Source organism: Poecilia mexicana, unplaced genomic scaffold, assembly GCF_051168715.1.
Source record: "Poecilia mexicana isolate PSO_F unplaced genomic scaffold, ASM5116871v1 scaffold_3, whole genome shotgun sequence".
Lineage (NCBI taxonomy): Eukaryota > Metazoa > Chordata > Actinopteri > Cyprinodontiformes > Poeciliidae > Poecilia > Poecilia mexicana.
Window position 1 is genome coordinate 17748221 of NW_028263372.1, and position 27821 is coordinate 17776041.

General features: G+C 37.5%; 6 protein-coding genes across 6 annotated transcripts in view; 2 read left to right on the forward strand and 4 right to left on the reverse strand.

Moving 5' to 3' along the window:
• ankrd11 (ankyrin repeat domain 11) overlaps positions 1-24622 on the forward strand; it is a 239076-nt gene extending 214454 nt beyond the window's left edge. The window contains exon 3 of the transcript XR_015762505.1: positions 24507-24622. The gene's annotated coding sequence lies outside the window, so the exon portion shown is untranslated. The remainder of the gene's footprint in view (positions 1-24506) is intronic.
• Positions 1596-7894, reverse strand: ist1 (IST1 factor associated with ESCRT-III). The gene is made up of 10 exons (XM_014998849.2): positions 7775-7894; positions 7146-7246; positions 6862-7042; positions 6700-6787; positions 6412-6495; positions 6215-6325; positions 5936-6118; positions 4993-5088; positions 3719-3764; positions 1596-3567 (listed from the first exon to the last, which is right to left on the reverse strand). The coding sequence occupies exons 2-10, from the start codon at positions 7231-7233 to the stop codon at positions 3398-3400; spliced, it is 1047 nt and encodes a 348-aa protein (XP_014854335.1). The 5' UTR covers positions 7234-7246; positions 7775-7894; the 3' UTR covers positions 1596-3397.
• Positions 9139-13875, reverse strand: mphosph10 (M-phase phosphoprotein 10 (U3 small nucleolar ribonucleoprotein)). Its single transcript, XM_014998847.2, has 11 exons — positions 13737-13875; positions 11911-12550; positions 11670-11836; positions 11410-11575; positions 10972-11113; positions 10787-10854; positions 10558-10695; positions 10376-10486; positions 10091-10198; positions 9766-9996; positions 9139-9404 (listed from the first exon to the last, which is right to left on the reverse strand). Exons 1-11 carry the CDS (start codon positions 13820-13822, stop codon positions 9255-9257), a joined length of 2007 nt encoding a protein of 668 aa, XP_014854333.2. The 5' UTR covers positions 13823-13875; the 3' UTR covers positions 9139-9254.
• mcee (methylmalonyl CoA epimerase) lies at positions 13861-17990 on the forward strand. Its single transcript, XM_014998848.2, has 3 exons — positions 13861-13947; positions 14945-15285; positions 17623-17990. The coding sequence occupies exons 1-3, from the start codon at positions 13920-13922 to the stop codon at positions 17773-17775; spliced, it is 522 nt and encodes a 173-aa protein (XP_014854334.2). The 5' UTR covers positions 13861-13919; the 3' UTR covers positions 17776-17990.
• On the reverse strand, positions 20587-22702 carry LOC106924899 (ferritin, heavy subunit). The gene is made up of 5 exons (XM_014998845.2): positions 22444-22702; positions 21945-22050; positions 21406-21552; positions 21042-21167; positions 20587-20944 (listed from the first exon to the last, which is right to left on the reverse strand). The coding sequence occupies exons 2-5, from the start codon at positions 22044-22046 to the stop codon at positions 20786-20788; spliced, it is 534 nt and encodes a 177-aa protein (XP_014854331.2). The 5' UTR covers positions 22047-22050; positions 22444-22702; the 3' UTR covers positions 20587-20785.
• Positions 24518-27083, reverse strand: LOC106924898 (large ribosomal subunit protein P2-like). The gene is made up of 5 exons (XM_014998842.2): positions 26981-27083; positions 25783-25906; positions 25620-25668; positions 24890-24985; positions 24518-24619 (listed from the first exon to the last, which is right to left on the reverse strand). The coding sequence occupies exons 2-5, from the start codon at positions 25903-25905 to the stop codon at positions 24540-24542; spliced, it is 348 nt and encodes a 115-aa protein (XP_014854328.1). The 5' UTR covers position 25906; positions 26981-27083; the 3' UTR covers positions 24518-24539.
• Between the last annotated feature and the right edge of the window lie 738 nt (positions 27084-27821).

The following is a 27821-nucleotide window of genomic DNA, read 5'->3' on the forward strand; positions in this document are numbered from 1 at the left end:
ATAAGAAACACACCTTATTTCATTCATACACAGCAAAAACTGCTGCACAGGGAGAACATGCAAACTCCATGCAGAAAGATCCCAGGCCGGGAATCAAACCCAGGACCTTCTTGCTGCAAGGCAACAGCTCTAACTATATATATATATATATATATATATATATATATATATATATATATATATATATATATATATATATATATATATATATATATATATATATATATATATATATATATATATATTATATATATATATATATATATATATATATATATATATATACACACACACACACACACACACACACACACACACACACACAACTGCTCAAAAAAATAAAGGGAACACTCAAATAACACATCCTAGATCTGAATGAATGAAATATTCTCATTGAATACTTTGTTCTGTACAAAGTTGAATGTGCTGACAACAAAATCACACAAAAATCATCAATGGAAATCAAATTTATTAATCTATGGAGGCCTGGATTTGGAGCCACACACAAAATTAAAGCGAAATGTTCCCTTTATTTTTTTGAGCAATATATATATATATATATATATATATATATATATATATATATATTATTTTTTTAATTCGTTGTTAAAGTAAAATTGTGAAGGTTAAAAATAATCCACCACTGAGTATTAACATAAGACATTTATTTAGTATAGCTTCTTTGGTACCCTGGACAGTGTCGGTCCGTAGCGTTCAGGGATCCTTTAGCTCCCACAACGAGAATTTAGCTGACCTTAATATTTCCAGTGTTTTATTTTGGTCATTATTATTACAGTTAGTGCTGATATGTGTGTGATAGGCGTGTCTATCGGACATTTATAGAAATACGGAACAAATCGCGTCCCGTATCGGTTCAATACGGGACGCAACATTTAACAGCCAAATACGGGATGATTCCGTATTTTACGGGACGGGTGGCAACCACTGGATTGCTAACTCTTAGCTTCCATTTAACAGGTTTGGATCAATCCAGTTTGCTGGTCATGTGTACAGTGCCTCATGAAGCCCCGACTTCAGCTGCAGTTCACATCATGTGAATCACCTCCCAACTCCTGAATGGAATACATTCACAATTCTCTCAAGGCAAAAGGTCATCCCCTTGCCTTGTGCACCTTTTCCTTCCACTTAACCTTCGCATTATGCTAGGAATAGTGCCACGTGAATAGCCATCTTCTTCAGCAGCGACCTCTTGTGATTTGCCCATCTTAAGATAGTCATCAGCTTTGCATTATGTAGACCATATCATAACCATGCCATATTGAAAATACTTGCTTTTGAAAACTTAAATTTTCCGAGAAAATTAGTTTGGGATTTTCATTACTTAAATAAACAGAGATAAACACTAATTCACCCTGGACAATCAATTTGTCTCACTTTCTCACTTTTTAAGTGAATTACTAAAATAAATGAATTATTTGTTAATCGTAAAACTTGTTGAAACGTACCTGATGATGTATGACTTCAGGACTGCAACCTTTCTGAATTGTTGTAAAACGCGCCACTGACCCCTAGTGGGCACCAATACTTACTACAGTGATTTAAAACAGGACAAAAAAAATGTTAGGAAATCAAAATTTGCTCCAGTTCCAAACAGTCATTTATTAATTTTTTATGTTAGCGTACATTGTGAAAAAACAAATCTCTTTCAACCTGACACATTTTGTGTCTAAAGAAACAGAATGATAGAAAAGTCTAACATAGAAAAAAATAGGGAGCAGGTCACAGCTCTGTAGTGTCAATCTCGCTTTACATCCTACAAAATATGTTGAACAGAATAAACATTGTTTGCAATCCAGACTGAAAGCCACTCCTTGTGTTTCCAGAAACTGCTGAATCACTGTTCACAAGGCCGCTGCCCATTTGGGAAGTGCTGGGTGTGGTAAGGTTACAGCAATACGTCATGTCTGCACAAAAATAAAACCCTCCTTTTTTTTCTTTTTTCACAAGAACTCTTTTCCCTATCGAAAAGCAGGCTGTTACTTATCCAAAGCATAAGTTTACCAAATAATTGAAGAGAAAGAATTTGTCACATAACAACAAACTGGTAACATGACTCCAGTCTTGATGGATGACAAGTGCTTAATCCTTCCACAGACTGGCAAGGCCTCGGATGAGAGACAACAGCTAAGGCAAATGCAGCGGTGGACATACAGTATAAGACCCATGCACATGTTCGCAGAAAACAGGATAAAATGATCACTTCTGGAGTCAAAACACAAGATCCAATCATATGCGTTGCATCTAAAAGGAGTGCTTGTAAATTATGTAATTCAGTTATGTTACAGTATAAGAGTTTGGTAAAACAGACATTCAAAAGGAGGGGGGGAGAAGTATTTTTCAGAGGCAGTAATTATAAAACAGTTTCTTCAAATAATGAACAAAGCCCTGCTGCCAAACATCTTTTGGTTTATCTGTAAATCACTTGCGCAAATAATCGTCTATATTACTGTAGATGTTCTATATAAATGGTTTCATACACTTTTTTTGTACTTTTACAACAAAGCCTGATCAACTACAACATAGGTTTTGAGATTTCACTGCTCGCTTTTCCCCAAGGCCTCACACACACACACACACACCTTCTTCCTGTCATTGAAGTAGCTCAGTGAATGGTGTCGCTTCAAAATCCTCAGTTCCACAGTGTTACGACTACATGGACTGGACAGAACAGGAGATATGGCTTCCGTGTCCGATTGTTTTCTGAAACTGCTGTGAGAAGATATGATGACTTCATTAAGTGCCAATGGCCGCTTCCTATCCCAGTGGGGAAACCAGTCGGGCTTGTCTGACTGCTCTGAGGCAATGACGAATAAACACAGTGGAAAAGATTACAGCGGCATCAACATGCACCAATTAGAGCCAACGCACAGGCTGTATTTATTAGTCAAACCCCAAACCGTAGGAAAAGCAAATAAAATCTTGATTTGATTAAATAGATGATTCACTCAGGTTTATTTCGAAACAGTAAAAAGGCAGCATGACCTTAAATGAAAACAAGTGAAAAGGTCTCGGCAGCCTCATGATTGTAATTTTGAATATATATAAATTTTGCTACTTGAGGGGGAAAAAAAAAAAAATCATGTGGCCCTTCCGAAAAAGAAAATACATTTTCTAGCAGACAGGGTTGGTTGGTTGGTTGGTTGGTTGGTTGGTGAGCACCCACACCTTCAGTAAGTTGGTCATATTTGTGAAAATGAGGTAAGAATATATGTATATTTAAAATCTATGTAAAATTACTTTATATGGGTGGAAGTGGGGAGGAGAACTACCCAAATCTGATTCAAAACCCTAAATGTTTCCCCATTTCCTGTTCTGGCTTGTGTAGGTAACGACACAGGCCTGTGAGATAAGGTACGCAGACCAGCTGTGTCACAGATTAGGTCTTCTTTTTCAGCTCCTCGAACCGCCGCGTCAAATCGTCAAAGTCGATGTCGTCCGAGTTGGTGGTGGGTCCACCCAGGGAGGAGGTGGGGAGCGTGTCGGGAACGGAGGGAAGTTCTGGTAGGTTGTTGTGGTCAAACGAGTGACGAGGTGCAGGAGTAGGACCTGAAGGGAAGTACGAACAGTTTATTTTTTTCTACTATAACCGGCCAAAAGACATCGGGAGTGAACTTCACAAAAACTTTGGGGGAGAAGAACACCACAACTGGAATTATGTATCATAAACAAATCTGGATATGTTTTAGGTGGAACTCACCTAGAGCCTGAGAAGGAACAGAACCTTTGTCATTGAAGTCATCGATCTAAAACGCAGACAAAAATGCGTCACAAATCGTATCGTCATCTTTCTGCTGTAGATAAAACTATTTGTTAGACCTCACAAAGACAGAATAGGAGAATAAACAGAAAATATTCTGGTGCACAAATGATTTAAGAGCCATCACCCTTCAAAGCAGATGTTAGGAGGGAGGCAGCGAAACTTCTCTGATCGATAAATCAATCAGACTCAGGCACGCTCAGAGCAACTCACCATCTCATGTTAGTCAAAGCAGAAGCTATTCACAAAAAACAAACAGGTTGTGGGAAATAAATCCAAAGTGATGGCTCAAAATTGTTTTTTATACACAACAACTGAAAAGCAATTGAGGTGCAGACTTAATTTTTGAATTAACATGGCTGAAGTCTTGTTCTGAAGTCTGGAATCCCCTAAAAATCTACGAGATGTGTTGCCAGGTCTTTACTGAAGCTATTGTTCTTTTTCTGCTCAGTTTGTGTTCGGATGAAACACAATCAGGCACCATCTGGTGGAGATCAAGTGACTGACCAGGTCACTGCCGAATGCCAAGTCACTCTTACAGTTAAACTTTGTGGCAGCTATAACACTCAAACTCATCAGATTTAAATCGTTCCTCAGATCAGATGGACTCTGGAAGTCATCTCATTGTCTCTATGTCTTATATTTCTTTAGGTCTGTCTGATCTTGTCTATGCTTATTGCTTTTAACCCTCATTGTATTTGCTGAAGGGATGCATTTTTATAGACTTAGATAATGTGACACATCCTAAAGAGCTGCTTAGTCAGTTAGCAGATATATAGGTCCTATTTGTTTTTATTATTAAAACTATTCATCCATTTTACTTGTAATTCAGTTTGTTAATGCTCAGTTGCTGATTTAAAAAGCAAATATCACAACTAAAATGAGCTTTGAACCTTTTATGTGCAAATCAGCAACAGACAATTGGAAAAACAACAGTACTGCAAATTGAATCTGCACTCCAATCCCATTTTCAGTACATAATTGTTAGTTAAATATACTCAGTGCATGCTTAAAAAGGCCGAGGGCTAAGCCAGTCTCCAGTAAGATATGGACTTCACTCTACATTTATAAATGTAAGTGAAGCAGGAATGTAGGTAAAACTACAAGCATGCTGAATAAACAGTCCTTCCCTGAGTGCTTCCCTGCCCTGTGCGTCTGTCCATCTGTGGGGATGGGGGTGGGGAGGCACTGACGTGAAGGGCTCAGTCACTTACGGACTCGTATGTGGGGGGAGAAGAAGGCAGCTGAGGGGGCTGCCCTCCTGCTACTGGGAAGCTGTTGTAGGTTCCAACCGAGGGGTTAAAAGGTTCCTGCAGAAAATGGCAAATAGTCAGGAAAACGTTGGGTAACCATCATCCATATCATCACACACAAGAATATTCTGCTGTGTTTGAAACTATTGTCCAAATACATACAGATTAAATGACTTTACTAACAAAGAGGAGATCTTTAAGTAATTCTGTATATACAGGCAGACTTGGATTTTGTTATATTGTATAACGTGCAATATATTCAATGAAAACAACTGAGCTCTTATGATCATATTTTATTTCACATTACTCTCACTTTGTAAGCAGAGTATCATTTTGAACCGACTGAGATGACACTAAACTTTATGTGTGTTTAATATCAGTTATTAACAGAGAAAGTGGCAAGGAACTCAAGTCCCAACTGTTTTGGAAGAATATTTAGCTTGTTTTAGTGTTTATGTTAGAAATTCAGAGTTCTTTCTTGGTAAATTGTGGGTCCTCTAAGAAATAAAACTTCAAAAAAGGTATTGTAAATGTTTATTAGATTTTTCTGCATGTTCCAAAAATTCCCCCAAAACAAAAAAAGTGTCCAAACTCAATACATAAAAAACTAAAAACTTTTAATCCCGGCTTGAAGTGGATGGACCAAAAACAGACATCGATTTCAGTCTTAAAATACATCTGCTAATCATTTTTAGAAAGCAAGTCAATTTATTTTTATTTTTTTCAAAATATGAAACATGGGCTAATAGTCTTGAAATCCAAATAGTTTCCCATACCCCATTTATTTTTTTCCATACTTTTGTGGACCTGAAAATGACTGGAAGTCTATTTTATACTTTTGAAGAATGCTTAGGACTGTTAAACTCACAGTAAGAGGTTAAAAGAGTATTTTAACATTTCTTACCGCTCCTTTTGGAGGTGGGTAGTTAAAAGCTGTTGGCATAGGCATAGGCATGGGCATGGGCATGGGCATGGGCATAGCTGTAGCAGGAGGAGCAGAAAAACCGCCTCCACTGCCTCCACCTCCATTCTTCCTGTCTGTATCCACATCAATTAGATCTGCCTCCTCTCCAGTACACACTTCAGGCTATCCAGAAACAGTTTGAGTAAATAAGCAAAACTCATTACATCATCCTTCATACATAGTCAAAGGGAATGTATTCAAAAGAAAATAACAACATACCCGGACCATAGCGTCAGGCTCATATGGCACATTGTAGTTCTTAGCTATCTCTATCAGATAGCGCTCCACTAGAATCTTGGGAGGAGCCTCCACGCTCAGTTTGTGCATCAGCTGTAATCATATCAGATGGTTATTCGACAAATGGTACATGTATTATTCAAAAAGACGACACAAAATACCAGAAAAATATGGGCTACCCTGTCGTTGACAGTGCCAATCTGGTTTGTTCTGCACAGCTTGCCATATTCCTTGCTGTATTTTGCACATAGTTGTTCAGAAACCTGAAGGAACCATTAAGAGACACAGCTGACATGATAGAAATAAAACTGCTCACTGAAACAGTTATTTGTTACATCAGAATTAAACTTAATCAAAAGGAATTTTACTTTGATTTAATTTTGTCCTAAATGTACAGACATTTGTAATATAACTAAAAATACTTAGTGGAATATATATTTTTTTCTTTTAATTGAAAAAGCACTTACAATCTTCAGCTCAGACACCTCTGACTGGAGGCGCGGCGCTGCCCAGATGAGAGTGGACACTGCCTCTTGCAAGCCTGGATCCAGCTCCCTGGCAGCCACAAAAGAAGTAGATGAGCATTGTGACAGCTTATAAAAGACACACCAGTTTGTTTCAGTACTCACTTCATGGACTGGATGAGGCCGAAACGAGTGAGCAACAAGTCACAGTACAGCTCAAGGATCTCCATGGCTTCAACCAGGTAGTCCTCTCTGATGATGTGTTCAACACGAATCCGGGCCCGCTCATCCTTGCCAGAGGACAGGTAATCTGCAATCTCCTTCCTTGCCTTTTGGGCGAGCTCAGCTTCATTTGAAATTTGTGAAGATTGGTCAAGTTAAAAACTGTCACTAATGGCAGCAACAAGAGAACATGAATCAAACTTATTTGCCAACTTCAATGCACTCACTTTTCTTCTTCTCTAGGAGTTTAAGTCGGTTTATGACCAGCCGCAGGTTAACTCTTAGCCTTTCTCCTTTGAAGCCTCCTCCCAACATGACGACAGTGTATCTGTGGACAGAGTATAGTGTGATCAGAAACCATACGGAAACATCCGATGCAGTGACTCACCTCATCATGTGAGGGCGAGCAAACTGACCGTGGCGAGCAAACTGACCGTGTTGTTCAGCCCCAAACAACAATAAACACATGTAAACACAAAGTAAATTAGACACTGAGATCACGCTGACAACTGAAACTATTCGTTGATTATGCTAAAGTCAGTTAGCTTTAGCTTAACGTAAGCTAACAATAAGAAATTGCGATACTTTCAGAGTTGACAAATTATATTTGTTTTATTTGTATATCCACATATTTTACCACAATGTTGTAGCAGTTTAAGGTTAACTCAAGCCTGATTGTTTCCCAGAGTTCAGTTTGTTAATGCTCAGTTTCTATGCGTTGGTTAGCTTCCAACTACTAGCTCTTGCTAAACGCTTTCAAAACAAAAACAAACAGACGCTAATACACTCAAATACGTTAAAGAATTTTATTTTACACATATAACATTTATCCTACAAAAAACGAAAAAAGACTTACCTGAAAGTCTGTAACTGTTAGGCAAGCCAAGACACGCAACTAATAAGGGTTTCTGTCCCTGTTTCGTCGCCTAGTTTACTTCCGTAATGGTTTGCGTTTACGTCATGGGGATTTTACCAAAGAGGCGGAGACGAGGTATGGCAGGCCAGAGAGACATTTAATAACAATACACTCCTCTCGCGTTATCTTTTTTAAAATGTAGCATTTTTACATACTTGGTATATATCAAATGGGTTTCTTAGTCATCAGAATGGAAAAAAATCTACTTTTAAATGTTGATTATTTTTGTAAAGGACTTTGGAAAAATACTTTAAAAACATTGAAAAATCCTTTAAGTTTTATTAAATGTTTCAAAGTGAACCATTATTCAATGATTCCTTATAAAAAGAAAGTTTCAGCTATCCGAGATGTTAATCTTCTTATCCTAATCATCATTTTGCATCTCACACGTCATTCTATTGAGGAAAAATGACATCACTTTTTCTATTCCTGAGCATGAGCGTTTACTGTCAGTCAACACTTATGGAGTAAATCTAATAGTAAAGTACAGTTGTATTAACAATCAAATGTAAACATTTTCTCTATTTGGTTACTTTACACTATATAGTTTAATATATATTTCAGCCATATGTTTACCAATCATTGTACAACACAAAATTGTCTTGGGTACATTTAAAAAGAACAATTTCTTTCCAACAAAAATTGTAATTGCTTTAATTTATTGGTGTATGATGTGTGTGTATATGTCAAGGAATAAGTTGGGGCAAATTGTAGAGGAATAACAAAGCCTAAGATACGCTGCTGGATTTTTAAAAATAAATCCCACGCTGAGTCTGAAACATTACTAGAAACTACAGCAATATTCATATAATTGTAATGCTGTTTATTAGGATGCTAACCACTTAAAAAGTCACTTTCATCAACAAAACTATTGCAGTCTTGCTTATCGTGTTAATATTGATTTAGGTAATCCAACTTAGATTTGATGTTAGCATAACATTTTCTTCTTATAGAAAGACAAATGAGAAAAATGATAAGAGAACTACACTGGAATTCAAGCTGGACATCAAAGACTCATTATACATCAGATTATGAATAAAATTCATAATCTCTTCACATAAATCTGGCTTTTATGTCAGTTTCTGTCAGGCATTATGCTCACATCACCCCCTGATGGCAAAAAGTGATTATGTTCTTCAATGTGGTACAACTGTTGAGCTGCAAAAATCAAGAGAGGAAGTAAAAAACAAAATCTGCAGCAGGCAGACTCATAATCCAAGCTAAGGCCCCTATTGATTCTTACTGCAGCACAATAACCATTGTAGATAGTAAAATAAAGTGCTTTATGTGAATAAACACAAACATTTTAATAAAAACAGAAACAATTTATTCACACTTTCAGACTTAATGTATTGCAGTTGTTTCATAAAAGAATCTGTACAATGAAAAGGTGATCATCAAAAATAAACCAGAAGAGTCATTACAGCTTGAGTTTGCTGACAGAAACCTCCTTTTGTTTCTTCTTCTTTGAAGACTGTTCCTTTGCACTTTTGATCTGACTTTTGACCTGGTCCTGAAGCTGAGAGAAGAAAGCTTGAGAAGACCGCAGAGCCTTGTCCTTTCCTTCATCCTGAAAGCAAAGGAAACGGTATTAGATGTGTCACTTCAGAAACACACTGAGCTATTTAAGGGGCAATGAAGTGTTTGTGTTGGCATCCAGAAGGTGTGGCTCAACTTGCATAAACGAAAGATGAATCAGCTAAATGTGCAAATGCTAAAAATAGATACTCAAATTGTGATGTGCAGGTTAAAAATGTGCTGATAAAGGATGCAACCTGTCCGTGACTAGTGCTTTGTCTGTAAACAAATAATACACAGCTATAAAGTATAAAAAGTCAAATGTGTTTTGAAAATATTTGGCAATAGTGTTCACACTGTAAGTCAGAAACTATGAGAATTTGGTTTGTGTATAATCCAATAAAGTGCTCAACCTTTAGTATTACGGCTTTGCCTCCCTTTGTGAGTTTCTTCAGGTTTTCAGTGACTTCAGCCTTCGAAGGCTTTTTATTTCCCCCGATCCTGCTAGCTTCCTTAAGCTTTTGTCTCTTCTCCTTCTCCTGAATCTTCAGACGCTTCACTTTCTTCTTGTGCCGTCTCTCGCGCTTCTTGTCAGTCGACGTCTTCTCAGTATCACCCAGTAAGTCTCCGGCCTTGTTCTTCTCCTTTAATAAGCAGAAAGTGCTTATAAGCTGTTGTGTAACTGAAAAACTGGTATCACCACCATAGATACTTGTAATTAGATTGAAGCTGGCAAACCTTGACTTCTTCTGGTGCGAGCAGAGTGGCATCACTAGTGCTGACCGGAGCCACCTCCTCCATAGTGATGGACGGGAGGTTCGACACCACCTTGACCTCTGGAACAGGCTGTTCAAAAAAGTAAACATGGACGGATGAGTTCATCATCACTATCCTTACTGTCTCATCCTCATTTAGCTATTTCCTTTCTTTTTTTTATTATTGAATGAAATTTATTTCAAAATGACATTTTATTTATTTTGCCTTTTTTGTACCTTTAGTAACCGATATCAGAAAATAACTCACTGGTTTTGGTGTGAAGTGGAAGTTGGAAAGAGCGTCCAGCTTTAGGAAGAGCGTGTCCATAAGTTTTTGAATTTCTACATGAGCTGGGTTCTCCTCTTCCTCTGTCTTATTCTGAAATAAGAGGATAATTAAACGGAGGCTCTGCGGATTGTATGTGATGGAGAACAAGTGTAAAGTCAAACCTGAATCTGTTTGATGTATTCTTGCTCATAGATTTGTGCTAGACTCTGCTTGCTCTTCTCATGGTCCAGAGTCAGTCTCTTTTTGTATTCAAACACCTCCTCCTTAGGCTTTTCTTTACGCTCCACATCATCAAATGCCTTGTGTGAACACAAGATGAAGGCACAGATTCAAAGAAACATTAATAATAATAATAAAAAATCAGGTTAAATAAAAGTCTCTATGTCTGACCTGGTCTTTTATTCTCTGTTTGATGATGTCTTCAAGCTGCAGGGTGGTCTCCTCAGTAATAGCAGGGGCTAAAGAACGAAACCGGGTTATTTGGTTTACCTGACAGGCTTGCTAAATAGACTGCTATGTCAAACGACAGCAGCAGAGTTGCTGACCAATCGAAAAGCACGAGAATAAAGGCTCACCCAATCTTGATGCCTGTTCAAACTCCACGTCCTCCTCCAGCATGCTGTTCTCCGGACGGGTCTGCGCCGTCACCTCTCCGGACAGCTGCCACGCCTTCTCTGCTAGAGCTGCGTTCTCCAGCTCCTGGATCTTCTGAGACATCTGCAAGATGGGAGACCAGCGGTAACTAAAAGTGAACTGCAGGGAACCTTCTTTCACATATTCTTGAGAAAAACTCTTTTGTCGAGATTTTCTGCCGGAGGAATTATCAAAAAAAAACAAAAAACATCAAATAATAATAATTTGAGACCATAGAAAAACTTATTTATATTCTTAACTCAATGTTTTCAAAGTAACGTTTTTGTTTTGCTTCATTTTAGAAATTCAACTCTGTACTATCAGAAGTAGATTTCAGAATCGGTTATAAATCAAATCAGCAGCATTTGAAGCTTTGTTACCTTCTCCTGTCGCTTCTCATATGAAGACTTTACTTCGGACTTTTCCGAGCTTGAAGTTTTTCCTCCAAATATCTCCTCCATGTCCTCCCCCTCGCTGTCCTCCTCCCCAGACAGGTCAAAGGTCACCTTCTTTCGAGAGGCTTTACTTGGACTTCCTCCGTCACCGCTACCAGAAAGCACAGACATGCTGCCATCAAATTGAAGTGCTTCTCTGACATATGGATTAAAAAAAACAAAAACAAGTAACTGATCACACTTACTCATTATCGTCCTCCTCTTCCTCATCAAAATCCTCTTCTTCACCTTCATCCTGGATGTCCTCCATATCATCATCCTCATCATCATCTGACTGCTCATTTATTTTAGCTGGTCCGCCGTCCATGGCATCAAAGAAATCTTTGTACTTGAGATTCCTGGAGCTCTTTGCCTGTTAATATAAACAAAATTATTACATTTTTGTCTTCTGTGTTATCGTGGAAAGCAGAAATGTGACGTGCATACCATGTTTTTCTTCTTTTCTTTGGAGGACATAATCTCATCCAAGTCCAAATCATCGTCTTCATCAGAGGGAACGTCCTGAAAATAGTCAATATCATCTTCGCCCTCGTCTTCCTTTCCCTCACGTTTGTCCATCTCATCAAGAAACGACTCCATCTCTGACAGTTTGAAGAACCTATCATCAACCTCAGAGGGAACAACTTTTGTCCTGGAGTCATTCCTCACACCTTGCTTCTTCTGCTTCTCTCGTTTCTCAAGAGCGTCCACATCAAAATCTACATCGGAGTCTTCCTCAGAGTCACTTTGTGCCTCCGCTGCCTTTTTATTTTGGAGTTTGGAAGGTTGTTCAGTGTCATTTTCATCATCTGTCTCTCCTTCAGCCTCCTCTTCATTCTCGTCTTCCTCCTCTGTGTCCTCTTTCAGCAAAGTCTTAATTAAAGTCTCATCTACGGCATTTTTAAAATGTTTCATCACAGCATTATTCTGTATCTCCAGTTCCTGCCAAATCTGCTCCTCATCAAAGTTGTCCACCACCAGCTGAGGCAGAGGGCTTCCTTTACAACCTGCAGGCTCCACAGATTTTTGGAGGTCATACAGGGTCTTGGTGAGGGAAGTAAATTCTGCTGCAGGTCCATCTTGAAGGCTGAAGAGGTGAAAACAACTGTTTAATCTGGCAGATCTAGAAATACGGTTCAATGAGGAATTTATAACTGTACTTGTTTTGTTTTTGTTTTTTTCAATTTGAGCAACAAATGATACCAAAGAAACCAATGGTAGATTTATGATCTATGATGCAAAAATTATAGGAAAAACTTGAAAACTGAAGTGTAACGCAGAACATTCATCTGTAATATGCTAAAACAGATACAGATACAAAGGTACAGACTGTTGGACTGAAATTAACACCAAATGTGCAACATAAGCCTAAAAAATTTAACAAATGTCAGTATTGGTGTTTCATTTCTAAAGACAAAATCATAACTTCTGCTCTACAAACAGCATATTTGTCTTTGTGACATTGAAATCGTTTCTGCTTTATGCTTGTGACCTAAAAATCAAAACCCTTTAGGAATCATCCTGCTAAACATTTTCTTTTAGGTGTTTCTATATCCAAATAGAAATATAGGAGAGATCTTCATTCTTCTATATATTTTTTTTCACCTCGTTGTGAAAGAGTGTCTGTCTCTATCTCCACATATGTGTGTCTTTTTCATGAAATTACAGATGGCTGTGAGATCATGTTTCAGTTGTCAGTCAATTTATTAAAGATCAATCAGTCAGATATTCAGTTTAGCTCTGTAAGGAAGGTCAGATACAAAACAAACCTTTTTTCATACATTAAATTCTTTAACACTAAGAACTAATTAATTAATCAACGACAACATAGGCTCTGATTAACATATTACAGTAAGATAATAACCAGAAGCAGGTTTGGGATACATGATTTCATGCATAAATGTCTTGAAAGGTCTCAATTTCTGTTGAATTGAAGAATATTACCCCTATCAAGGAACCTGCTAATTTCCCCTTTATGCTTTCTACTACATAGAAAACTACAAATCGGTATCGGCAAAAAAAAAAAAAAAAAAACCTCTGACCACTGCATTTCTAAATACACTTGAGACTTAGTTATGCATGTTATCTTGTAGCAAATTAATCATTTTACTTCAATTATAACACTAAATTTACATCTACACTACTACTTGCTAATGCTACAGCTACTACGAATGCTACTACTTTAGCTTTAGACTAGCGTTAGATACGTCAATCTTTGCTTTTTGATTATGAAAAACATTCAGCAGTTGTTTTCTCCGGCATTAGCTACTTGCCTCAGAAAGTTCTCTGGCTGTGCCGTGTTGTCATTTATTATCTTAACACAGTCCTCCAGCACTCTCCTCATTTCTCGGTTAGCCATGTTTCACTCACATGTGTGAGCGTCTGAGTGTCGTAAGTAAATAGGCTCTAAGTGAAACACTTCCGCTGCCGCAGCAGCTTGGTTCCGAGGTACTAACATGGCGTCCGCTGTGCTGAAGGTTGCAGGTTTGTTTACGTCGACTAATGTCTTACGCCAACTACTGGACTCCTATGTGATATTCTTTATACATTCCTTATTATCACTGGACGTCAGTAAAAACAAGGATGAACTTTAACGTTGCTGGACAGAACAGTGATCAAGTTACATTAGCAGTTTGTTTTACTGAAGCCTTTGTTTGCATTGTTGTTCATGAAGTCTGTGTTTGATCAGATGCATTTTAATGTAGGCACACAGGATTAACTTATTGAGTTTTATACGAATAGACAGAGAAACATATTCACCTCGTTTTATATGTTCAATCATATACAGAAACACCATTAAATAAATTGTTTTGTTGAAATAAAAATTAATCCACATTTATTTTAGATTTGGGGATGCTAAAATCCCCAAATCATAGCATTTGATACATCCCCAAATGCTATGGGGTTGTATCAAAACAGTATTTAAAACTACAGTAACTATTGTTTTTAAAAGGGTTTTAAATCCACGAAAATATACGTTTATTCTGTGTCGTAAGTCTACCCTTATCTGAAGATCTGTAGGAAGCTGAATGAAAAGGGAGGCAAACTTGTCAGTTTATTTTTTATTTTTGAAGGACTTTTAAATGTAATTTAGTTTAAAACAATTAAGACGCAAATAACAAGACACGGTAAAATTACTACAATACAAAACTTAATACTAAATATACAAAATCAGACAATAGTGGGTAATAAAATAAAGTGAACAAAAACAAATAAATAAATGATGTGGCAGAAAACATGTATTAAGCTGGGTGTCTGTAAGAAGATGCTGTTCAAATTAACTTTAAGTGTTTACCAACAGGCAGGTTTTTACTTTTGATTTAAAAACACAAAACTCTGACTTTAAAAAAAAAAAAAAATCTAGAACATTGTCTAGTAAAATAAAATGACACGTTATCAAACCATGGACCATTTATGAAGCTAATTTGATGGAAAATATTTTGACACAGTTGTTTCTCATCTTATTAACCTGTTCGTCCAGCGGCAGGCTTTTCCAGATGTTCTCGTGCTGCCATCCTGCGAGGACATTCGACAACTGCCCCCCTCCGCCAGGGTGTTCCTGGATCGCTGTGGAAGCTGGGGAAGCTGAACCACGTAGCCATCGCCGTGCCCGACATGGAGAAAGCCACGGCTCTGTATCGAGATGTACTCGGTGCCACTGTGAGCGAAAAGGTCCCCCTGCCAGAGCACGGGGTCTACACAGTGTTTGTGGAGCTGGGCAACACTAAGCTGGAGCTGCTCCATCCTCTCGGGGAGAAGAGCCCCATCTCTGGGTTCTTACAGAAAAACAAGTCAGGAGGGATGCACCACATTTGTATTGAGGTGCGAAACTGATGGCGCTGAAACTATTAGTTTGAAACTTAAAGTTGTTTTCACATCTACAAAACTAATAATCCAGATCATAGTCGCATTTCAAAGCAGGTGACTATTATTGTAGCGGTTTTGTCCAAAAGTCTCAAGTCATTTCTTGATTTGATGTTTCAAAGCCAGGCATCCAGACGCTCTCATACTCTTTTAAAGTGGTATTTAACAGTAGCTTAACAGATTTTTAGACAGACCTATAAACCATGCAGACATAAAAAGGATTAATCGCAGACGCACTTTATTACAGCAGCCTGTTGGAAGGACAGAATACGTTCCAATTTCTTTAACTGGATCTATAAAAAACTCGTAAGATAACAAGTTGGCTCTCAAAGAGTTACTATGTATAATCTTTGCGTTTGTGAAGGAGGATGCACTTCTCAGACACTGTGTTAGATCTTTTCTGGTCCTTTTTACCTATTTCTTAAAGTAGGACATTTCATCTGCTGTAGGTAGATGTCAGACCTAACATGTCTTCGTTTGTCCTCCATATTCCCACATCCATGGTTCTGTTGAACAACGACTGCACAGTGTGCTGTTATGACCAGATGAGAGAAGTGTACAGAAAATATGGAACATTTCTGCAAAATGTAAAACCTTAACTCATTTTTAAAAAGCTCAAATAACAAGTGTATTGGATATGACCTAATTAAAAGAATGCGTCTCTCATTTGAAGCAAAGTATTAAGAAATTGAACTTCAGGTGGAAGTTTAAAATTATTTCCTAAGTATTATATCTTCGGGACTGACCTTCTCTCATGCAGCACTTGTACAGGTCAAGGGTCAAAATATCCAAAATAAACAACCAAAATATCTTGGTTCTGACCTAAACAAACTGTTTAGGTTTTTATCTTCAGGTCAGAGCTACAGAAAACAATTTTCATAAACCAGACGCCACAGAGACTGTTTTTTTCTCCCCAGGCTGTCTCTCTGTTGAACACAGTTATGTCCTCATTTAGAGAAAAGCGGAACTGAGGTCAAATTCCTTGTTTTTTTGTGTGTGTAAAAACATGGCTTTTTTTAAATGAGCATTGAGATTTTTTCTTGTGTTAAAGTGCTATGTTGAGAAGTCATTGACTTTATTTTGTTGCAGTTACCGGTTGCAGTTACCTGTGTCTATGTTTATAGATCATTGAGCAAGAGATAAGGTACACACAGGTCATAGGAATTATCAACACAAGCAACTGTGTTCTTTCTCTCTTTCTCCCTCCCTCTCTCTCTCTCTCTCTCTCTCTCTCTGTCTCCCTCTCTCTCTCTCTCTCTCTCTCTCTCTGTCTCTCTCTCTCTCTCTCTTTATTACACACACCTTATTGCAGTAAGGCCACAATCTGGTAATTGCACCGTTGTGCACCTCCAGGTGCCTAACTCATGGCATATAATCTATGTTTCGACCCGGCTCTTACAAAAGAAAGAAAAAGGAAAACAGAAAAGGCCACCGGCTGTAACAATCTTCTTCTCAAGGTTGCCTAAAACCATATAATCAAAAGACATTGCCACTCTCATTTGAAAAGGAAGATTACTGACATGAGTGCCGTCAACTATGTTTCTTTATAGTTTAGTTTTTGTGATCTAACCTTTTTGTTTTTTTTACCTTGGTTTCATGGTTAAAAATGTTAGCCCTGTGAAGGATTCCAGTCTTTCTATTTTAATATGGTTAGTCTGATATTGAGAATTTGCATAATGATTGGGTTAATGTGGGCTGCAGCTTTGTAACTATTTCAGTTTTCCTTTTGGAAATCTGGACTCCAATAGCTCTAATTTAAACTGAACTCTAGCTACTGTATTTTATTGGAGGACTTGCAGTTCATTGTAAGTGTGAAATAATAATCTGGAAACAGTCCCTGATAAAACAGGTCAATCCATAAATAATTGTAGCTTCATACTGAGTTAGAAACAGCTCTAATTAACAGTGTTGTGTTTCTTTTCTTTTTCTTTTTTATTTTTTTGCTTAGCTCAGTATTTCCATCATGTATCTTATAAACAAAGAACACACACTCCACACAATTTGATTGCTGCACATTTTGCTGAGGGTTGAAGGTTTATGTCTGTAAACAGATCTCAACATTAATGCTAGACTGAGTTGTCAGCATCACAGAAACTTAAATTAAAACTCAAATTTCTGGAAGCTGTTCATACTTCCTAACTCTCACTACAACAAAAGTGTACTGTCACGGTGGTCAAGTAGAAGTGATTCAGAGAGCTGACTCAGTTGTTGTCTTAGTTTGTGGTACAGTAGGGTAAAGTGTACGATAATCTAACTGCAGATGAATGATTAACAGAGTTTTCCTCCCGTCTGCAGGTGGACGACATTACCGCTGCGGTGGCCGACTTGAAGTCAAAGAACATCAGAACCCTGTCGGCAGAGCCTCAAATAGGCGCTCATGGGAAACCGGTCATGTTCCTTCATCCCAAAGACTGTGACGGTGTGCTGGTGGAGCTGGAAGAAGCATGAGCCTCTCTGATCTGCATGAACTGTCGGAGCTCTCCATGTGTATCTACATATTCCTCAGCCACTTTGACAACACGGTGATAGCGTTGTTGAATGCCCTCTGTGGCACTTCTCATTTCAGAAACTGTGTTCCTAACTCTCCTGATTTTGTTTTGCATTTGTTTGAATCATTTAGAGTGGCGTGTTTAGACTGTGTTCATAAAGAGAAACTTCCACTACCTGCCTGCTCTTTTGTAAATGCGTTTTGAATCGGAGCTTGACATTTTAATCTAACAGAACACAATGTTCTTCTCCACCGGCTGCAACTTGAAACAAGTGCGTAGCCCAGAGAACGGATCGTTTCTAGGAAACAGAAGCAAAACTCCCACTCTTGTTCAACATCCTGGGGAAGTTCATCAAGCAACATTTCTGTCACTGATCATCATCAGGCAAATATGGTTCTAAAAAAAGCCTACCAGTGTCATCAAATAATAACACAAGACCAGTGCAAAACATTTTTTAAAAGGAACATGGCTAAAATACAATGCATTACCCCTCATAATGCACATTTATAGAACCACCTGTTAAGCTGTACAAAAAAAGCCCTTAAATGAATTTATATTATATTGCAGTGGCATAATATTATAAACATTTTAAGAAAATCCAACATTTAAACTCAATACAACTGATAAGCAGGAGAAGGGGAAAAACCTGTAAAGAAATTTAGGCTTTTTTTGTTTTTGAATCATCTATAAAATGTGTAACATTTCACATGTTTAGAGCATACAAAGAAAGGAATCTTCAGGAGTTCATTCTTGCACAATCTCGAGTGTCCACAGTCCTGATTCTTCTCCTCCTCCACAACGCCGCAGATTTTCTTCAGGGTTTATGACCGTGTTATGTAATGACCAGGGCAGAGGGCTGAATTTGTCTGATGTTTGTTGATTTGGATCATCCTGCTGAAAGACCCAGTTTGGTTTCCTCTAGGAGGCCACAAGAAACATAATACGAAACCTCCTGGTATTTCAATTATTTTTATGCTACCATGTGCTCTTATAAGGTGCTTAGTGTCAAGGTAACAAGTTACCCACAAAATGCATCATAACATAAACAGCTTATAAAGCCATGATACCAGAATGTTGGGTTACCACTAGAAGGCGCAGATTAAGTTTCAAGAGGAAAGCAGGGGCACCACACTTTGCAAAATAGCAAAGTCTGATGACGTATGGTAACCTCAAACATCTCACTTGGACTTCCTGTTAAGTTTTCTTGGAGGACATGGAAATTCCCTGATGACTTCAGACTTGCAGAACATTGTGGACTAAATGTTTGGAAATGAATGTTGGGTTTTACACACACAAAAAAAGTGTAGTGTTTTCACTTGAAACTGAAGCTGTAAACATCTTTGCGTCACTTGAAACATCTGAGTAAGACTTCTTTGAATAAGCTGCTAAAGGCAAAGTGTCACCTTGAACCACATGATTAGACACTTAACCAAAATCCCTTAATTTTAAGAGTCATGTTACAACCTTCAAACTAAGACACAAGGACACCGACTTGCTAAGTGCAATAAACACTTGAAGGATCTAGTGAAGGCAGAGACATGTTTATATAATGTAGCTATTAAGGTTTCTGTATTACCAGGCAACTATAACTGGTCCAAAGCAGCACTAGCCTTAAAATTTGGAAAAGAAAGAGTGAAGAATGACATTTAATCTGCAAGAACAGTGATTGCTCCATGGAAACAGGATAGCTTTGATTAAAAAGGGAACCTCTTAGGGCTGTCAGCCATGATGGTAGAGCTCTCACTAATTTGGTAAGGCAAAACAAAATCTAAAATACAAAGTCAGGGAACACAAGATTAATCTGAAACCTAAACCCATCATGTTGAATCTTCCAATTTGACAGTTCCCTAGTTAGGAATGAGGTTCACATCAAGTGTATCCCTGAATACTAAACCAGCAGCACTAATGTTAAAGCCAGGATATAGTGGTATAGAGAAAATTAATGCATTGTTCTTGTATCAGCTTAGTCCATGCCGCTCTTTGCTCTAGATATGTTGTAGGGCTGAAGACAGATTCATAAAGTGCTTGAAGTCAATTTAGTGAGTAGAGATAAACTCCATGCATTTTACAGTAAATGTACCCAGAAGTGTCCTAGTTTTAGTTTCATCTGGTTTAAATTCCTAAGCAGGTTTTCCTATCCAATGAATCCCAGAAGTTGGATTAATCCTACACCATTTTTCCACAAGTACTTAGTTGCAGATCATTTTGCAAAGTCATGCACTTAAAAATTTAAGCTTTACATTTTTATTGTACAAAAAGGCTTAAGTGGCTAAATGAAAAATCTGAAGAATGTGCCAGTTTTATCCAATTAATTTTCAGTTGCATCCATAAAAATTGTACAGAATATAGTTTAACAAGCTGAGCCAACTTTTGCTGCCTCAAGTTCAGCAACTGAGAAAGGCATTTTCAGTTTGGCTCAACTTTAACCATGTGCTTCATGTAAAAGGTGATCTTTTAAAGCAATTGCCAAAACATCAGCATTGACCATTGTCAGGTGGTCATTATTTTTGCACCAAGTTGCTCATTTGAGACACATGGTCTATACTTGAGATTTGAAGTTCTGAAGTAAATAGTAATTATGCCTCAATACTTTGAGCCCTCAGACCCCTGAATGTCTGAACTTCAGCCCAAGATATAAAATTTATTTTTAAGCAAGTTTGGAGATGTTCTTGAACCTTTGAAAAACAGTGATAAGAATGCAAGATCAGTCCATTCAATTTAAACACAAGACTTCACTTTTAACACATTGAATAAATGAAAACCAGGCAAATGAGAAGCCAGAGGGTAGGATTTATTTTGGTCTGTCAACACAATACAGCAACTACACCTACAGATTTAAAAGTGTCAGAACTGTTAAACAATGACCAATTTATTGCCAAAAATATATTTTGAAATTTATAGAAGCAAGATGCAAATTGCCACATACAGAAGCAATTTTTTTTTCCCCCCTCGACAATTTCTGGACGGATTTAGCTGCTCTCTTTGCCAAGAGTGTGCTTGTCAAACAGGTACTCTGCCATGCCGTTCTGAGGAGCTCCCATGCGGCGCAGGTTGCTCACCCAGTCACCCAATTCTTTGATCGACTTCACCTGCTCATCAAGGTAGTGCGTCTCGATGAAATCACACAGCTGGAAGACAGTGAGATGAAATCAGCAAGTCTTCATGACATTTGAGCTTGTAACTAGATCAGGGCTTGTCCAAACTGAATTTGAGTTTAATACTCACATGTGGGTCATTGTGAGTGGAGCAGAGCTTGTGCAAGTCCAGCAGTGACTGATTCACGCTCTTCTCAAGCTGCAGGGCACATTCAAGAGCCTCGACACCACTGCCCCACTCATCCCTGTCTGGCTTCTGGAAGACAAAGAGCAAAAAGAACAAATTAATGAGGGAAATCGAAGAGTCTTCTCAAACTCTACTTGCAGTTTAACGTTTTACTTAAATTTGAAGGGGTTGGCACGAGTGGGCAGAAAAGATAAGCAGAAATCAGCTGCACACCCGCAGTATCTGCATTGCCACACCCAAAACTTGCTTAATGATGCGTCAAACAACTCAATATCCTGAAAACAGCCACTTTCACACCGGTTTTTACCTTGATGTCCTGCAGGAAAATCCTTCCTCCCCTCTGGTTCTGGAGTTTCATTAGCTTCTCAGCATGCTCACGCTCCTCGTGGGACTGATCACGAAAGAACTTGGCAAAGTTGTGCAATGCCTGATCATCCCGGTCAAAGAAGTAGCCCTGTGAAAGAGGAAAATGCTTAGGCTCTCTCTATTAAAGCATTTACAAGTGACTACAACTCAACACAATCCAAAGTGCAAAAAAAAAAAAAAAAACACATGGTTTCACAAGTCTCCAGTTCCAGTAAAGTCAGAATGATGATTAAAGATCGTCTAGATTTCAAAAATCACCCATTGTTTAAACTTCTGCATTTATAAAAGGAAAAAAAAACTGAACTCATCCCCAAGCAAAATACACAAAAAAAACGTTTCAGCTGCAAATAAAGCTGGTTTACACGTTTCCCCTTTCAGGTAACAGTTCCTCATATTATTAAGACACCTGCTCCACAGTTTCCCGAAACGTTTGTTCACCGCAGCCGTTTCATTTCCGCTCAGTTCATATTTGGGACTTACCATAGACAGGTAGACGTAGGAGGCATACAGCTCCAGGTTGATCTGCCTGTTGATGGCAGCCTCGCAGTCCTGATGGTAGTTGTGTCTCACCTGGGAAGTCATGGTTCTGAAAAAAATACAAAAAGCACTTAGTCGAATTATAGTCAACATAACATGGAAAAATTACATGTAATTGTAATTTCATGCCCACGTATTTCAAGGGACTTAAATGTGGAAGTTTTGAAAATTGACTCAAATTATGACCAACCCGAATATAGATAGTCCTGAAAGGTGCTTCATAAAAACAACCACCTCCAGCCCCCAATAAACACTACATGAAAAAGCCAGGCTGTTGTGCGCCATCAACCGCTATTAGCTCGTAAAGCGGTTCCTACGCCAAATGCCACATGAGCAGCGTTTTTGTGGTGAAAATAAAAACTTAAACCCTTATAAAAAGAAACATTTTAACACAAACGCCAAAATACATGCATAGAAATGAAAATGACATATTATTACTTACTGTATTTCGGTCGTCTTTTGAGGAGGTCGCCGCTCTTCGACTGGTTGCGTTGTTAGCAAGACAAATAGCCCTCTAGCAAAGCGTGATGGAGCCTTATTTAGCTAGCTGGCACAAAAGTTCGAATTGCTTGATAAAAAACAAAAAAACTGAAGAGAAGCTGCTATCTGAATGTTGAGACAGTTAAAAGGTTGCCGTTCAAGCACTGTTGAAGCAGGTAACCTTCACTGTCCGCTAACGAGGATCAACTGTAAACGCTACGTGCGGGAAGTCAGTAAATAAAGCGTCTAGAGGTGACGTCACAACTAGTGGTGGGCAGGGCCTTTGTGTAACCAGGTAACCGAGATCAAATCGTTCCATTTTGATTTTTTTTACGCTATTAATTTATTTTTAAAAATACATTAAAACAGCACTTATTTTATAAACAGACATGCCCATGGAAAGAATATAATTGTTGTTAGTTGTTTTAGCAAGTATTTAAAGCTTCATTTGAAATGTACTATCACCACTTAAAATACAAAAATATTTTGTATTTTCAAGCGTGAAGATAAAAAACATACAGTGCTCCGGATGGCACTTAATTGCAAAATGTATATTTTGTTTACAATATTTTTGCTGAAGCTTTTTAAAACCAACATATCATCATGCATTTGCTACAATAAGTTAAGCACCACGTTAATTTTTCAAACATCTATGTTGTGCCATATATTTACTTTACTTTTGGAATCAAGAATAACAATTTCTGAGTGACAATGGGATTAAAACTGGGTGTGTACTTTGCCAGGAACAAGGACAGGCGAGTTAATTACTCATTTTCTGATGACTCGTGGTAGACCACGTGGGTCTGCTCAGATGATCTTTTGGGTTTGTGTAACAACCACATTAACACATTTAAAAAATTTTAGGATGAAGTAAGCAATATGACACACACACAAGAACCTGACTAAATAAATTATTGTGAAAGATTTATCTTGATAAAAATATTAGTATTTAATTCTTATTTGGTTAATAACACAAATGACTAAATACAACCAGGTAAATACAACTACAGGTTAGGTGAAGTTGTTACCCTTTTAGAGAAAGAAGAGACATTTAACACAACTGTAGTGATACTCTATAAATACAAAGACTTTCGGATGTTTTCAAACGTTCTAACTAGATTATGTTCAATTATTCCTTTCCTGTATACTGAAATGGCTTTGGGTTGTTTACCTTCCTCTATTACAGCTGAAAAGTACCTCCCAAGGGATTAGCTAATGTTACGATGGCAATAAAAGCGGCATATGTACATCCAATCAGAGAAGAGGTTACATGAAGTCACACTTAGCAGAACTAGTTAGTTATGTTGCCGCAAATACCTGAAATTACAGGTGTTCGTTTTAGAGCGCAGGGAATACTGTGGTTAGTATAATACACTAAGAAATCAAAACACAAGGTTTCAACTATTGGAACATTTGATTAGCCAATTCTGGTATAGTTTGAAATTTAACAGGAAGTGGCTTTATTCTTGTTGCCATATTGTTCTAACATAAAAAAAGAAGTTTGTTTGCTTTTTAGTAAAAAAACAAAACAAATACAATACCAAAAGTAACCAATAATCTCCAACTTAAATTAAGAAAATTACTATTTAATAAAATAATTTAAATGCAATCGAGGATGACTCTGCAAAGATGCTTTTTTGTTAACTCATCTACGGGTCAGTAGCACAAGTTTCTGCGTAAAGCCGTAAATAATGCAGGTGCTTTTAGAATCTGCTTCGGCTAGTAAATTATTCAAAATGCTGAACTAACGTGTCCAAAACAAAAGGATCTCTTACAGTATGTTTCACTTCATCAGTCAGCGATTATGATGCCACCTACTGTCCACCATGACTTCCTGCATGCACATAAAGCCTTAACTTTCCCTCTAAAAAAAACTATCAACTTACTGTGTGCATTCTTATCAAAATCTCTAAAGTTCTAGTTGCATGAATTAAGATGCTAAACGTCAAACGGTTCATTAATGTAATACAATCACAACATGGATTTCTGAAAACATTTGACAATTTAGATTGGAAACATTTTCAGTTTTCAAAAACTTTATTTATGACTTTAAAAAGTTTAGTCAAAGAGGCCGAATCCCATGTCGTCATCAGACTCCTCAGACTCTTCTTTCTTCTCCTCCTTCTTCTCTTCAGCAGCTGTAAAACAAAATACATTTTAAACAATTACAGTTTAGAGAACAACAAACTGATTTTTTCCCCCCAAAAGTTGTCAAACTATGATTTTACCACAACATAGTAAAAACATAGCATGAACTATATTAACTATATGATCTCACACACTGGGTCAACCTCATAAGGTTAATGCATATTCGAGGTTATGTCAATAAAATACAGACATTTGTAAGTATACATTAATTATACTTTATAACACTTATGACAAACTATGAGGTGAGGTAAAACGCTCACCTGCAGCAGGAGCAGCAGCTCCACCTGAGCCAGCACCAGCAGAGCTGGCAACAGCTACGGCGCCACCTGCTGGCACGCTGGCCAGCTTGCCGTAACCTGAAGAAACAAGAGTTGGGAGAGAAAACACAGGTAAACCATGAGACACGGCAAAAACCGTGGGTATTATTGTTTTTCTGAAAACAATAAAATCAAAGGAAAATAAATCCCAACAACTAATTTAGGGTTATAGACGATTAGGATAAAAATACCAAAAATTAACTGCAGTACAATTCAACGATGTGGATATTCTCCAACTCAATCTGTGTGCCTCATTAAAATAATGTCTGTTCACAGATCTAAGTATTCTGATAAAAGCTCATCATTTTCTTTAAAACAACACTTTAAAACTTAAATGTGCATCAATTTTTACTTACAATTTTTAAAATCTTTAAACTTCAAGACACTACAAAATAATTAAGCTGCAGTAGAAAGAAACCTGATGGTATGTTTTCATAGATTATAGCTGTAATTTATTCTTACTAAATAACCTCTTTGTTTTTATTTTACTCATTTTACATCCAATTGTTTTTCCTTGTTACAGCAACAAACATCAGAACTTGCAGTCACAATTAAGCTACTTTTATGAAAATTAGAAGCAGTTTTGAGTCAGATTATATCTGATAAATCATAGAATGTGCCATAATACCTAGACACAGACATAATTTAAACAAAAGGATTGTTACAAACGTACCAGTGGCAATCACCTCCTCGACATTCTTCCCTTTGAGTTCTGAGATGACCTGTTGGAAAAAATAAAAAAAACACAAGCATGAATATCTGAAGAAGTGTCCGCCTGCTGATAAAACCAGAGTCCCTGTTACCATGAGGAAAATGGAAAGCGGCGGCCTCTGTACCTTGTTCAGGCGGGTGTCATCAGCCTCAATGCCAACGCTCTCCAGGATCTTCTTGATGTCCTTGGACTGGGGATTATCGTTGCCACCGAGGGCGGCGAGCAGGTAAGCAGCAACGTAACGCATCCTGGAACACAGGCAGTCGTTTTAGATATCGAAATACTTCATCACCGTCACTGCGCCCAACAAACTCAATAAGTCACTGCATCTCTGCTGGGTTTTGAAGTTTCTCTGTGTGTTTTAGTCTGTTTTCATGCACAAATATACATATTTGGTACATTTTTAAAGTTCTCATATTCAATTGCACGTTTCGTTGTACCCGAGTGACATTTTTAACAATACTATGCTATTTTTTTATTATTGTAAATTGCTTCTTTTTTTTATTTGTACCTTGGTGTAAATTGGCATGCCTAATTTTCTCTATCACATAGCTGCTCTTAGATCTTAATTTCCCCACTAAGTGCCAATAAAGGTTATTTCTACTTTATTCTCCAGTAGTCTTTGTTATTTGCCTCATGGCAAGATTTTCCTATTTTCTACTGACAGCATCCTCTTACTGAAGAAAACATATTTATATACACTTCAAGTTAAAGCCTTTTAACTAATATTATAGAGCAATATATTACTAGAAATCCTCAACTTTCTAGAGATTATTGAGAGACCACTTAGTGGGCTTTTCATGACCCACAGCAGGGTCTGGAGCTTTTCTTTGAGAACTGATTATGTAATGTACTATTTCACATTGCTTAGCCACAAAAGTAGAAATGAACAGTCTACAATGTTTCTATGCGTGTTGTTTTATTAAAAATACGACATGTAACCAGGGATTAAGAATACGACTTTTCGGGTAGGATGCCTTCTTAAGATGTGTCAACGAAACTAGCACTTTCTTTCTGTTTTATAACTAATGTGTTTAAATAAATCCATGTGCATCACCTGTGGCAAACTAACATGAAATAGTGATGGAAATATGAAAAACATCTTTCAGTTTTACATCCAATAGAGGGCACGCGTTTCCCTCTCGCTGCTATCAGCTAAGTGAGCAGCAGCTAAGCGAGCAGTAAAATACATTAAATCAAGCGGAAACATCGATGTTCAACACTTAAAGTTGCCGGGACTGGAAGATTAGTTGTTTATTTAGATGTCGGAACTATTTCCTCGAGGAATACTGCGGTGTTTGGTTAAAAAATAAGACACTCACTTGAGCTAAGTCGGACAACGCGTGTTCACTAGGAGGTTGGCACAGACAGAAAGGACGTTACGTCATTCGAGGAAAGCGGAAAAAGCTTTTCTTCTTCGTGAGTGACAGAAAGGAAAAGAGGTCCGAGAAGAGTCCTGCTGCACCGGAGTATGTAGGCAGATTCTCTGCTGATATCGCCGTAAACATGAACTTTCAAGTATATGTTTCTTGTGAAGTAAAATATGTTCCGCAAATTTCAAGAGATAGAGTAAATACATAGATAATTTTAAATGTCTTTCTTTTTTAAATTTATACATTGATAATGTTGGTCAAATATTAGCATTAATAATACAGTGCTACTGTTCATTTGAATCTGACTGAAAAAGTTTACAGGCTCATGTTTATTTTCTTCTTCTTCTTCATAAAACTATTTCTCAGGTTCCCCTTTCTCAACATTTGTTAAGTAGTAAATAAAATATAACAGTCAAGAAACCCCAAAGGATAATATCTGATGGGGCTTTTAAGGTCAGTAGACAAAAACAACAAAATTTCTCAGCATTTTTTTTTTTAGTTTAGTGCTTAGACACCCCTGAATGATTGCCAAGGGAGATTCAAAAATTACTCAAACATGTACGAATCAAAGCAACACTCCAGGGATGTTTCTGATGAGGGAATAACATTATAACATGAAATAATTCAATTCAAAACTGCTTCATTGATCCCAAAGAAAAATTAAATAAATTAATAATTAGGTAATAAATAATCAGGGGAGAGTATATTAATTTCATTAATATTCTACTCTTTCCCATAAGCTCTGCGCGAGTAGGAAAATAATTCTGTCTATGATGGTGGCACTTTTTTT

Coding starts and splice junctions, on each gene's coding strand:
- mcee (XM_014998848.2), top strand. CDS start 13,920: ATGGCGTCCGCTGTGCTGAAGGTTGCAG. Junction 13,948..14,944: donor CGCTGTGCTGAAGGTTGCAG/GTTTGTTTACGT, acceptor CTGTTCGTCCAG/CGGCAGGCTTTTCCAGATGT. Junction 15,286..17,622: donor TGCACCACATTTGTATTGAG/GTGCGAAACTGA, acceptor TCCCGTCTGCAG/GTGGACGACATTACCGCTGC.
- ist1 (XM_014998849.2), bottom strand. CDS start 7,233: ATGTTGGGAGGAGGCTTCAAAGGAGAAAGGCTAAGAGTTAACCTGCGG. Junction 6,496..6,699: donor AGGTGTCTGAGCTGAAGATT/GTAAGTGCTTTT, acceptor TGGTTCCTTCAG/GTTTCTGAACAACTATGTGC. Junction 6,119..6,214: donor AGCCTGACGCTATGGTCCGG/GTATGTTGTTAT, acceptor GTTTCTGGATAG/CCTGAAGTGTGTACTGGAGA.
- mphosph10 (XM_014998847.2), bottom strand. CDS start 13,822: ATGGCTAACCGAGAAATGAGGAGAGTGCTGGAGGACTGTGTTAAGATA. Junction 11,837..11,910: donor AAGAAAAGAAGAAAAACATG/GTATGCACGTCA, acceptor TTATATTAACAG/GCAAAGAGCTCCAGGAATCT. Junction 9,997..10,090: donor TCGCACCAGAAGAAGTCAAG/GTTTGCCAGCTT, acceptor TGCTTATTAAAG/GAGAAGAACAAGGCCGGAGA.
- LOC106924899 (XM_014998845.2), bottom strand. CDS start 22,046: ATGACTTCCCAGGTGAGACACAACTACCATCAGGACTGCGAGGCTGCC. Junction 21,553..21,944: donor CCTACGTCTACCTGTCTATG/GTAAGTCCCAAA, acceptor CCTCTTTCACAG/GGCTACTTCTTTGACCGGGA. Junction 21,168..21,405: donor TTTTCCTGCAGGACATCAAG/GTAAAAACCGGT, acceptor TTTGTCTTCCAG/AAGCCAGACAGGGATGAGTG.
- LOC106924898 (XM_014998842.2), bottom strand. CDS start 25,905: ATGCGTTACGTTGCTGCTTACCTGCTCGCCGCCCTCGGTGGCAACGAT. Junction 24,986..25,619: donor CGAGGAGGTGATTGCCACTG/GTACGTTTGTAA, acceptor TTGTTTCTTCAG/GTTACGGCAAGCTGGCCAGC. Junction 24,620..24,889: donor AGCTGCTGCTCCTGCTGCAG/GTGAGCGTTTTA, acceptor TTTGTTTTACAG/CTGCTGAAGAGAAGAAGGAG.